This window comes from Lolium perenne, chromosome 2, assembly GCF_019359855.2.
Source record: "Lolium perenne isolate Kyuss_39 chromosome 2, Kyuss_2.0, whole genome shotgun sequence".
NCBI classification, from domain to species: Eukaryota; Viridiplantae; Streptophyta; class Magnoliopsida; order Poales; family Poaceae; genus Lolium; species Lolium perenne.
The window spans coordinates 46,637,826-46,650,048 of record NC_067245.2 but is presented as its reverse complement, the minus strand read 5'-3'; the positions used below and the strand labels follow the sequence as shown (position 1 = coordinate 46,650,048).

At 39.2% G+C, this 12,223-nt stretch overlaps 1 protein-coding gene and 1 non-coding gene across 2 annotated transcripts; one reads left to right on the top strand and one right to left on the bottom strand.

Moving 5' to 3' along the window:
* The first annotated feature begins 2,345 nt into the window (after nt 1-2,345).
* Nucleotides 2,346-10,429, top strand: LOC127328412 (DNA (cytosine-5)-methyltransferase DRM2-like). The gene is made up of 9 exons (XM_051355014.2): nt 2,346-2,405; nt 2,511-2,642; nt 4,546-4,683; nt 4,792-4,900; nt 4,983-5,029; nt 5,128-5,280; nt 8,903-9,002; nt 9,095-9,162; nt 9,257-10,429. The coding sequence occupies exons 1-9, from the start codon at nt 2,346-2,348 to the stop codon at nt 10,427-10,429; spliced, it is 1,980 nt and encodes a 659-aa protein (XP_051210974.1).
* Nucleotides 10,430-12,105: 1,676 nt separating this feature from the next.
* Nucleotides 12,106-12,223, bottom strand: LOC127337811 (U5 spliceosomal RNA). Its single transcript, XR_007874120.1, has one exon. It is a non-coding gene; the product is annotated as a U5 spliceosomal RNA (small nuclear RNA).

Below are 12,223 nucleotides of genomic sequence, written 5' to 3'. Positions count from 1 at the left end.
CCAATTTACAAGTACCCCCACAATACCTGATTATGGGTAGGGCTTAGCTGGAAGTTTATGTGTCTTAGTATGGGTTCCCTCTGAACAAGCATCATAGGGGTTATGCCGAGGCTGCCTCCGTTGAAAGCGAAATGATGTGAATGAGGTGAATTGTCCGGCCAAGCCCTGTGCAGTTCCCAGGCTGACGGTTTGTCTTCACTGGGAGGCCAAGCTCATGGGGAGAGGTGCCTATACTAGGATATATAAGTGAAAGGTTAAGGTTGATGATCCGCGTACTGAGTTACGATGATTCGGGGTTATCCCCGACGGATGTAATCAAATATTGTGGCACAAGTGTGCAACCTCTGCAGAGTGTAAACCTATTCGAATAGCCGTGTCCACGGTTACGGACGGTTGGAAAGGCCATACAGTTTCCGGTGTCAGATTCTTGAAAATATTGGTGAAGTAAATGGTGAAGGGTGACCTGACTTGAATCACAACTGAGTTGTGGGAATGACACTAATGTTCCCACTTGAGTTAGTTAGAAAATAAAGAGGCTTTACTAAAATGCTTATGAACTAAAATTAGCTTTATGCAAATAAACCTAGAGCTTAGAACCCTCTTTAGTGAAATAGTGTTACTTACCTTAATATTAGTTTGCGAGTACTTTAAAGTACTCACGGCTGTGTCCCTGGCTATTCAAATGGCCAGACTATGAAGAGGAGTATCAGAACCCGGAAGAAGGACAGCAAGACGTCTACGACAACTAGGACCACTCCTGACATCAACAGTTGCCTGTGGAATAGATGGACTACTACTACGCTACTTCGCTTCCGCTATGTGTTTTGTAATTGATCAATAGATCAACTATTATTGTAATGAGACTGGATCATGTGATCCTTTGTTGTAAGACAATTATGTGTTGTAATGAATGATGTGTTGTGATATCAATCTATTATGTCTCGCAAAAACAATATTCCTGGGATTGCGATGAATGGCATAATAGGCATCTGGACTTAAAAATCCGGGTGTTGATAATTCTACCCGACGCTGCAATCCTTTGGTAGTAATCTGTATCCATCAATATTGGGCGATGGTCAGACTCAGACTTAAGCATATCCAGATTCGATAGGCTTGCATAAGGAAACAGTTATGCCCAAGCCGCATTAGCACATGCTCTGTCTAACCTCTCCCTTATTCCTGGTCCCCTCCTACTTCTTGCTCTTCTCCATATAGCCGAGGTCCTCCAGACCGCAGTCAGTTAGGGCATCCCTAAAGGCCTGCATATATTGGATTGGCCTTGGGTTTCCTCCTTCTTTTTCATGGTTGTAAAGAATTTCGTTCCGATCACCAATAACTAGCCATCTCATAGTAACCTGGCTATGGAGCTCCCTTAATCTTTCCCAAGTTTTATATTTGTCAGCCCATGCCGGCTCACCGTATATCCCTGTGAGTCTCCAAGCAATTGTTTCGTTATTGCCATTTACGAAAAGCTTGTGTGAGACCCTTCTTATTGCTCACAAAAAGCTTGTGTGAGATAGTGAGCAATTGAGGAACCGTTTACCAAACACTGTGATAATGTAAACTTTAGAACGGTCTCATTCCTCTTGGTTTCCACTCCAAAACAGCATCTCATATTTATGGAAAGTAATATGCCATTTCACGATATGTGGCGTATAAAATTTAAATAAAAAGCAAAGTTTACTAAGTTTAATCAAATGTATAATTTTTTTTTAACATCTACGATATTTAACATCTACAATATTGAATAATGTATTGTAAGTATATATTGTATGGTATATCTATTGATACTAATTTGGTGCTAGTCATAAATTTGTCTATTAACTTGGTCAAGCCTAGAAGAACGATTAGTGTTGACTAAATTTGTATGAATTATATAAACAAAGAAAGTATTAAAGTTGGGATATTACCAATATTTTGCACTAATAAATAATTCAATAAATTCTACCTATTTTTTTTCATTGAGTATGTGATATTATTGGGAGATACCAATTTCCATCCATATTGAAATATTTCGATAGATCAATCACAGGTTTCATGGCTAAGTTGATATCTTTAACCGTCCGACATCTCGACGTGGAAATTCAGTCTATAACCCAAAGTTAAAATACATGCGATGACGGATGGAATCAAGATTAGAATTTGGCGGCTATTACCGTCGATTTAGACATAAGAATAACTAGTCGATTTAATTGTAGAAGCAATAGGTATTATCATATTTATACACTATTTAAAAACAGCCTAAATAGCTAAACCAAATTTAGCTCTATCAATATCACCGCCAGCTATATACTTATTTATTACTCTCCATCTAATTATCCACCAGAATATGAGCTGCGCACGAGATGGCAGTAGCCAGCCTTGTGGGCAGCCCACAAGAAAAGGAAAGCATTGGCGTCGCACCCGTTTCCTTCTCTGGCTGAATAATAATCAGAAAAAAAAATCGTGTACGCAGCCCGCCGCATGGACTTGTTCATTCAAAACAAAAAGGCTTGTGCAATATTGCGCAGTGCGATCGCTTGTCAAAAGCAGAGAGGGACGGAGGAGCCCGCGCTGTGGCCGTCGCCGACGGGCTCTCCTCTCATTCTCCTACAGCTCCGCTGTTCCTTGTGCTCGCCTCCTCCGCCGTCGTGCTCTCCTTGGCATACGCTCCTCCTCGGCCGTCGCCACTACTTTGCCGCCGCTCTTCCTCGTGCTCTCATTATCCTCCTCATCCTCTTCTCACTACACAGAGAAAGACAGAAGCGAGAGAGAAAGGACCCAGAGGGTATCAACTATGGTGGTAGGTTCAAGGCTTCGAGTAGTAATTTTCCATGCGAGGATTGTATATCGTAGGAATTTATTCTAAAAAAGAGTTCTTTTGCAGTATGTCCTATTTCCATTGATTCGGAACACAAGAATAGAGACCCTTTGTGTTCGTTTAATCTAGTACCTCTCTCGTGCACGAGTTTGCGTACGTCTGGGGTTTTTGGTGGTTTGTTTGATCTAAAAAAAATGTTTTCCCCTTTCCTGGATGTGTCCCTGACCGAGCACTGGATCGCCCTCTTCTGATTTCGCCATATAGCAATCACCATACTTCATATTCCATTGGCTTGTTAGCTCCTAGGTCTGTTCCTCATACTACGTGATCAGTTTACTGACCCTTTTTTTCTGCATTTTACACATCGTTCATGTGTCAGGATTACACCGAGTATGTTGATGCAATAGGATGCCAAAATATTGACCTGTATAGGACTATAGGTGAAACCGTAGTAGACATTATTCATAGGGCACTCTCATGTCTGTATCTTTTTGTATGGTCTACTCAATAATATATGTTTTTAAAATCCTGTTTGATGCATCCTAGACTCTATAGTTGAATGATATTTTGCTTTGTATGTTCTTCATAAGTAATTTACAGGTCGGGACTCTTTTATAAGGAGTTCAGTGGGTTTACTTCATGTTACGGTGGTCCACCTATATGATCCAAAATTATCACTTGTTTGGCACTTCAGCTCATTCATTTGAGTCGCTAATTTGGACCGTACATTACAGTTGTTTAATACACGCAACATCAAGTCGTTCTGCGCTAGTGCCTTTTTGGTTTATCTTATTGCAGGCGATAAAATGTTTCAAACCTAAAATGATGACTAACGGGAGAAGGATCAATTTCTTGGCTATACATTTTTAGATTGATTATACCTCTCCAGAGATTTTTCCTGTCCGAGTGTGCTTCAGCTGCGACTCGAACCCGGGTGGGATGGCTCAACACCCTGAGCTCTAGCCACCAAGCCAGCGCTTGGTTGGCAAACCTAGTCAATCTGATCACCTTTTATAGACTTTTTTCCAAAGCAGAAGAAAAAACTTTGCCTCATTTCATTAATTAAGGAGAGTTTCAATAAGCCGGCGGCCTAGAGACCAACTGAAAAAAAAAATAGAACACGGAAATACTCTCGCAGTATCCTTTTATAGATTTGATCACTTTCCTCCCGTGAAAGTTCTGTTATGCACAATGTGTTCTACCTGATGTCTGAAAGGTAGCACACTTAAATTAGTTAGCCATCCCCATGAATAAAACTTGAACTGTTTCTAATTGTACTGATGTATGTTTTGGAAAATTATATTGAGTGGACGTGAGAATTTTAGTCTTGCGGAGCAAACACATCAGGAGCCTTCAGATCTTCAAGTATACGGTGGATGGCATTTTTGAAGAAAACAAATGCCATGTGGCAAATTGGCAGGGCCCACACTCATTTTTCCTAGCAACTCTTAGGGTCGCTCGTGGTTGCACCGCACCAGGAGGCAAACGCTCGACGTTGCGCTATATTAGCGTCCATTTTTTTGGGGGGGTTAGTGTAATGTCTTGTGACGGTAGTGGAGGGGGTTTGTTCGATAAAAAAATGGATTTTTATTCTTTATTTTTTTGTTCTTCATAGACTTTAGAACTGAATCTAGTTGTGCTGATTTCATGCTAGATGATATTTATGTTTGTTTTGGGCTGTGGTTATTTCTTTTCTGGTGATTTGCTATCAATATTGATCGTGCTGTGCTTAACTCATGTCACAGGACTGGCTTAGCGATAGTGACGATAGTGATAAGTTTGAATGGAAAAGTGATGGTGAGGCCAGTGGTGAGGCTGAACCCTCATCCGCTCCGGCCTTGAGGAACTTGGATGCTGCTGGCCCATCAACACTGGTGCACCAGGTAGTAACTGATAGAAAATTGTGTCTTTTAGCACAAGACTAGCCAGGACTTGTTATTTCCTTGTTATTATAAAGATCTTACTGCTATTTGTTCATGAACTGTTTACAGGATTCTAATGGGTGGGCCAATGGGGAAGCACCGCCTACTTTTTTAATCGATGGATATGTGGGAATGGGTTTCCCAAAGGAAATGGTGGTCAAAGGAATTAAGGAGATTGGTAATACTAAAAGTAATAAATTTCATTTCATTTGTCATAGTGTGTTTGCGCCTTCTGTTTCAACCCGGCATTTTACTTTCAGGGCACAGTGATGAAAATGCTTTGGTCGAACTTCTACTCACTTATAAGGTATTGGCTCATGTGCCTTTGGTACTTAATTTATCTATGATGCTTTTGCTGCATGATGGCAAAGATTACATGTTACAACTGGTCATGTCAAAATGCAGACACTAGGTGATGACGCTGCAGTGGGTAATTGCTCTACTTCTGGCTTCACCCCCCAGAGTATTGAAGATGACGACGATCTTGATTCTGAATACTGGGATGGAGACGACGATTCTGATGGTAGAGAACCCAACTCTGATGGTTCTAGTGATGAGGTAGATAATTCCTTGTCATTAATTCAGTAATTAAGAAATTTTTGATTATATGTATGATGACACGTGCGAAATATTTTCCATGCATACCTTGAGACTCATTTACGTATATTTTGATATTTTGCTCCTAGCCTTTCATCAGTTCAGAATTACATTGTAAGTTTGAGCACTTAATGTTGCTTACATAAAACTAGAACAGTGGCCCACACACATGCATGGGCAGCATCTTCACATCATCTTGTAGAAAGTATTTTTAGATACCTTTTATAGATAGTAAGTGTTTTGTGGAGCTTTAGATAGCAAGTGTTTATGCTGAAACAAATGTCAAACATAAATATATCTGAGACTCCAGTGATTTTTTATTGGTAGGGCCGCTGCTCTAGCACGATAAATTTTTGTAAAAGAACAAAAGCAAATATTTAGCAGAGCTAACAGGAAGTGATTGGAGAAAATCCTTCCGTGGTCTGGTTCTTAGTCACAAGTGAACCAATATATATTCTAAGCATATAATAAAATTAAAAGAGTCATCTCTGATAATGAGAATCTGCATATGATACTGTTACTTTATCAGTCATATACATGTATGTCTAATGCATTGCACTCTAGTCAATGGCCTTTTATCATTGTCTTGGAGGATATGTTGTTGATTTTGCATCATGTTTTCCCTTTTTACAAGTAAATATTTTCATCTGTCTTATTTTCGTACCAAAAAGATTCATCATGTTTCATGGTTAGTGATACAATTAAAAAGGTAATATCAATATTGCAGTCTCACATACCTGTTTTGTAATAATAATCTTCTGAGACTTCTGGCAATAAAGAGCCGCACGCATCAATTTCGAAAAAAACGTACCTCTTTTGTACATTCCCAGAATCAAGAATAAACATTTTTTATAGCAATATTGATATTGCAGTCTAACACACTTGTTTTGTACATCCCAGTATCAAGCATAGACAAATTTCTATAAACTTGATTTGTGTTGCTTGATGATAGAGAATATCACATGTGGTATTATCCTCATTTTTTCTTTTTTCTTTTCTCTTTTTCATAAAGTGCACAAATAAGAATACAAATACGGTAACCCGCTTCAAAGTTGCTCATATTTAGCAGCTAGTCCCATTGCGACCATTGGCAGGAACTCACTAATGTACTTCCAATTAATTTCATGAATATAAAACACACAGGTAATAAATCGAGAAGGTAACATAGGTAGAAATCTATTATATCAATGCAAACTCCTCTATACTATGGATTGTAGGAAGTAGTATCTGTAAAATAAATCTAGGATAGATAGCCGGTGATCATATTTCATTAGTCACAAACCAACCAATAATCACCAACAACATACAGCTAGCGATTTCATTGTAAAAGAGCTGTCTTTCATATGTAATGAAGAGTCTTCAATATCTTTTTCCAGTTGTAAAGAGAGCCTAAATTAATGTTGTTGGAAATAGTGATGTTGCTGAAGGCATAGTAAAATATATTGCCATGACTGTAGGCTGTTTCATACCAGAAAAATACTATAAGAAACAGCACAATATACACGAGTAGTTTATTATGTTTGCTGAAGTAACATATATCTTGAACATGTATTCTAATGGTTTAATCGTTAAACTAAAATCTGAAACACCCAATCTTTTTGACATGAAAGAAGCAAGAACAAAAATATTAATGTATGAGTTAACGTAACCCGACAGAGCATTCGTTCAGAATTAGTATGTTACAGAATCTTTCAAACATAGATATAGTAAGCCTGTAACAGGTTTTCCATATAAAAAATAAAGATTATTCCTATGAAAATTGGATATCTCGAGATGATCCAAAAATTATGTATATAATTTAGGGTAGGGAAAATAAGGTTATTAAGGTAAGGCGGTGCACGCAAGGATGGTGCTCCTTTTGAAGCTACAGATAGTCTGTCTTGAGCCACTGACTGATGTGCTGTACAGAGGGTAGCTCTAAGGGGAGTTTTTTTTTAAAGCTGTAAGGGGAGTTTTGGGTGTCAGGACCAACCTTAGAGAAATAGTATCCGCACTGCATATATCTATGGTAATAAAGAAAATTGTGATCAGAAGGGAACATTTTTTGACAATTTTCCTTATAAGTTATAACACTAGCACAAACAAATGCAGATTAAGGTTGTTTATATTGTGTGGCTACCATATTTAGGAATACGAAGCATAGAGTAAACAGTAAAATAAAAATGTCAATAGGGGTAAGATGATTATAAAATATTATCTTACTAAAAAGGGATTTATTAAAATGATTTGGTGATATTATATGATGATTGTGTTTTCTTGATGAAGTCATGAACCACTATTTTCAATGCTGGAAAACATCTACCTTGTTTCAAGCCCTGCACAAAGGGTATTAGGCAAAGGCCTCAACATGATTGAATTTAATAGCGGCTCCCTACTCTACATTTGGTCTTCTACGGCTGAAAAAAATCCAAGATATTCTAGGGCTGACAAAAAATCTGTTTGGCAGTATATTTCACTGCAAGGCGGCTCAAAAGTAGTTTGGAGCTGCAATTCTTTCAATGCACAATTCTCAAATAATGAAGCATCTGTAGGCAAGATGAAAATGATCTTGATCTATATGCTCTACCAGTTCAGATCTTAGAAAATCAGATCAGTATGTAAAATACGACAAAATGGAACATAATTTGAGGCATGGATTAACTGTTACCAAAAGTCACCTAATTACTTTCACAAGCAAAACATCAATGCCATTATCCTTCTTAAGCAATAAAAATGTTGGAAATGCTCAAGATTACTCATGCCCGATTTACTTGTACAAGAAATGCACCTGCAATAAATTATCTTCAATCTCCATGGAGATGTGCATGTGACTTCAGCATTTACAAGGTAAGTATTATAAGTGAATTGTGTGGTTATCTATTATTTGGTTCCTAACCATTTTACTGAAGAACTGTGCTACTAAGTAAAACATCGCCAACACACATAATATTACAATTAGATCTCCAATCTCAGGACAAATGTCAAACAACCAGTATGCATATCAGGGTAGTAGTACACGGTACATGGTGGCCTGGTCAATTGTTTTGGCCAAACTAAGATAATACATGGATTTAATCTCAGGCACGTACAGATGAGAGACCAGGCAATGTGAGTCGCTCTTGCACGTATCCTAATCCCTGCCACAGTTAGTGCCTGTTGTAGATAATGTAATCAGGCCATTAAGGCTAGTAGGAATTCTTTACGTGTGCATCGATCCTATATCTTATATACCACAAGAAAAACTTCCAATGTGAAGATAAATCGTGAGCGGGCTTACTGGACCTTGAGGTTATTCCAGCGTAACCAAAAGAGCATCATATTGCTAGAGTAGGTATTTGTTTCAAGTGTAAGACTATTAGCATTTGTGATCATGCATACATTAACTCTTGTACTAAGGTCATTCTCAAACAGAATCGGAAAATAACAATCTAAGTTCCTAAATCATCTCATCGAGTTAATTCTCGATCAGTTTCATGAGTAGTCTGTTATATATTTCTTGATCCCTCCCCCTCTTTCCCTTACCAGTAGTCACGAAGTTGGCATTTAAAAGGAAGTAAGATATAGCAGGTGCTGTAATCTTTGTTTTTGCTTTTCTTTTGTGCAGGATTTTCTACAAGAGATGTCAGAGAAAGACAAGAAGATAAACTCCTTAGTAGACATGGGCTATCATGAAGATGAAGCAAATATGGCTATTTCCATATGTGGTATGCCTCTTTTTGAAATTGTTAACTGATGATCACGCTTTTATGGAAAATACACCTTATATGCTGTATATTTTTTTATTAAAAATTCCTAGGCGTGGATGCCCCTCTCTATGTATTAGTTGATTCGGTATGTGCATCACAAGCTGCAGGAGAACATGAGGTATCTTTTGGGCATGACTGTACAATTAAATAAATAAATTATTTTCTCTTTTAATTTGATGCAAGGACGCTGGAATCTGTGTGTAATTTGGCAGGTTACTGGTAGATGCTCTGATTCCTTCGGAGGGAGAAAGAAAGCAAGATTGATGGAAGAGAGCAAGAAAAAAAGGAAGCGTTCTGGAGATGGAGCACAAGGAAGTCGATCCCCCTTGGATGAGGAATCAATGCCTCTCCCTAAACCAATGGTTGGATTCAACCTTCCTGGTGACATGCTACGGACAGTGAGTAGGAGACTTCCCAAAGAAGCTACTGGGCCACCATACTTCTACTTCGAAAATGTGGCCATAGCTCCAAAAGGCGCATGGGCCAAATTTTCTAGATTTCTATATGACATAGGTCCAGAGTTTCTGGATTCTAAGTACATTTGTGCAGCTGCTAGGAAAAGAGGCTACATCCATAATTTGCCAATTGAGGGCAGGGTAGAACTCCTCCATCCCCCTCCGAAGACAATATTTGAGGCCTTCCCTCATTACAAGAAGTGGTGGCCTTCCTGGGACAATAGAAAGCAGCTCAACTGCTTACGGACATCTGTGGCAAGTGCAAAGCTGGCAGGAAGGATCCAGCGTGCTCTTGAAAGCTCAAGCAATCCACCACGTCCAAGTGTTCAGAAATATGTCATGAAGGAGTGCAAAAAATATAACCTTGTTTGGGTGGGAAAGAATAAGGTTGCCCCACTGGAGCCCGATGAGATTGAGTATTTACTCGGTTTCCCCAGAGACCACACAAGGGGAGTCAGCAAGACAGAGAGGTATAAATCTCTGGGAAATTCATTCCAAGTGGATTCCGTTGCTTGGCACTTGTCAGTGCTGAAGGACATGTTTCCTAATGGCATAAATGTACTGTCCTTATTCACTGGCATTGGAGGAGGAGAGGTTGCTCTGCATAGGCTCGGGATCCGCATGAGAACAGTTATTTCTGTTGAGATAGGTGAAGTTAACAGGAGGATTTTAAGGGGTTGGTGGGATCAAACACAAACTGGCAGGCTGATTGAAATTGCCGATGTGCAATCTGTCACCGATGATATGATTTCTTCATTCATTGATAGATTTGGTGGCTTTGATTTGGTGATTGGGGGCAGCCCATGTAACAATCTTACAGGCAGCAACCGGTACAACCGTGATGGCTTGGAGGGCAAGCACTCAGCTTTATTCTTTGATTACTTCAGGATCTTGGGTGCTGTCAAGTCTGCTATGAGGAGAAGGATGTAGACTAATCATTTTATTTCATGTTTTATCATTTAGTGCTTATATCTGTGAACTACAACTTCAAATATGTTTAAACACTGAGTTGACGTTAAGGTGTTCTGTCCTCTGCGTATGGTTTGCTTTGATCCTAGTGATAGTGAATGTCGGTTGATGGTTGAATGATACAAATGTGATGCAAAAGCTTGAATGTATGGTATGCGTCACAATGATGCAGGTTCCTTTTCATATTAATGTTGCACGAAATGGGTTCCACTGTATGATAAATAATATCTTGTCAGTTACTAATTCTGATTTTGGTGACCAGATGAAGCATTAAACTAGATGGTAGAAAAAGAGCATCAGGTCAATGAGGTTTCTGGACTTGTAGTCCATTATATTATTCTAGTTGGAGTAGTATTTTCAGTGTTGTTTCAGGATGTCTGGCATCTACTAGAGCCAAGAGGCAAACGTTACTGAGTCTAGGAGTAACTGATTTACTACAACAGTCATTCCAAGACCATAACCAAGGATCGCTCCAAGAGGGATACCCGTCAGTAATATGTTGTGATGTTAACATATGCAACTACATTTTGCCAACCCACGCCGACAGCAAAACCTATCAGATCATCATACAAGGTTATAGTTTTTTTTTTAGATTCACAGGGAGAGCCTCCCCGGTTCCATTTCAAACAGAAACGAAACCATACAGTCTTTTTCAGTCTGAACCAAAACGCACACCCCAAGCTACAATCAGAAACTGCTATTCAACCTACAGGCCTAAAGCCTCAGCAAAATCTAGTGGGAAAAAACACCACTAAAACATCCTTCTCTACGCACCAAAAAGTAGTGACAAACATTGAAGTTTCACTGAACATCATCGTAAAAGGGACAGCCTAGGACCAGCGGACGTCGATAGCCTAGGAAGCAGCTTTTTTCCTTCACACGATGACATGGATATGGATCAAATCAGCCTCATCAGGGTGATCCTTCAGGTAGGCTAACGACGCCCTCCCTCCATGTGTCTTTGTCATCTAGACAAATACAATGATGAATACAAATTTCCTTCATTCTTTACTCTCCTACTCCCCTTGGTTCAACTTCATCCGTCCATATGAAACATTAGAAAAAAGTATAGTACTCGTATGTATGTACCGCTCCAAGTTCAGTCTGAGGCGTTTGAAATTGATGGCTTTCCTTAAACATGAGCGGAAGATGCATACCGCCAAACATGATTTACAGTTTCATTTGGGCAAGAAGATTTTACATGTAACAGTCCAACATTCATGACTAAAAACAGGGGACATGGCAGCAGATACAAAGAGAACTGTACTTTTTGAGAAATCCAGAACTGTGGGGGCTTCCTCACAAAAAGAAAACACCCTTCAATGTGAACTTGTAGATAAATACCAAAATCCAAAGTTACAGAGACTTGGATGGAAGGACGAACATACCATGCGTGTTCAGTTTAGCTCTGCTGTATCCACACTGATTTTGCAGTCAATGGCACGCCCTAAGCAAACAAGCAGAAGTCTCTGCACTCGTTATCCAAGAACAAGTGCCTGTCTCTGCGAAAGTCTGGTTAAACAGAAATTCAGTGCAAATTATGCTGTGCTTTTGCACTAAGTCAATCTATCTTTCCAACAGTTAATACACTCAGAACAAACAAACAAACAAACCTTGAAATTAAGAATTGTGGGACCCTCCTCCAAGAGAGGAAGAACCCTATAAAAATTAGCGTATGCTGCTTAGTGTGGCGTTCACACGGTATTCTTTAGTAAAAGGCGAAAGAATAGTTCGCTTTGTGCTCACCACGCAGCT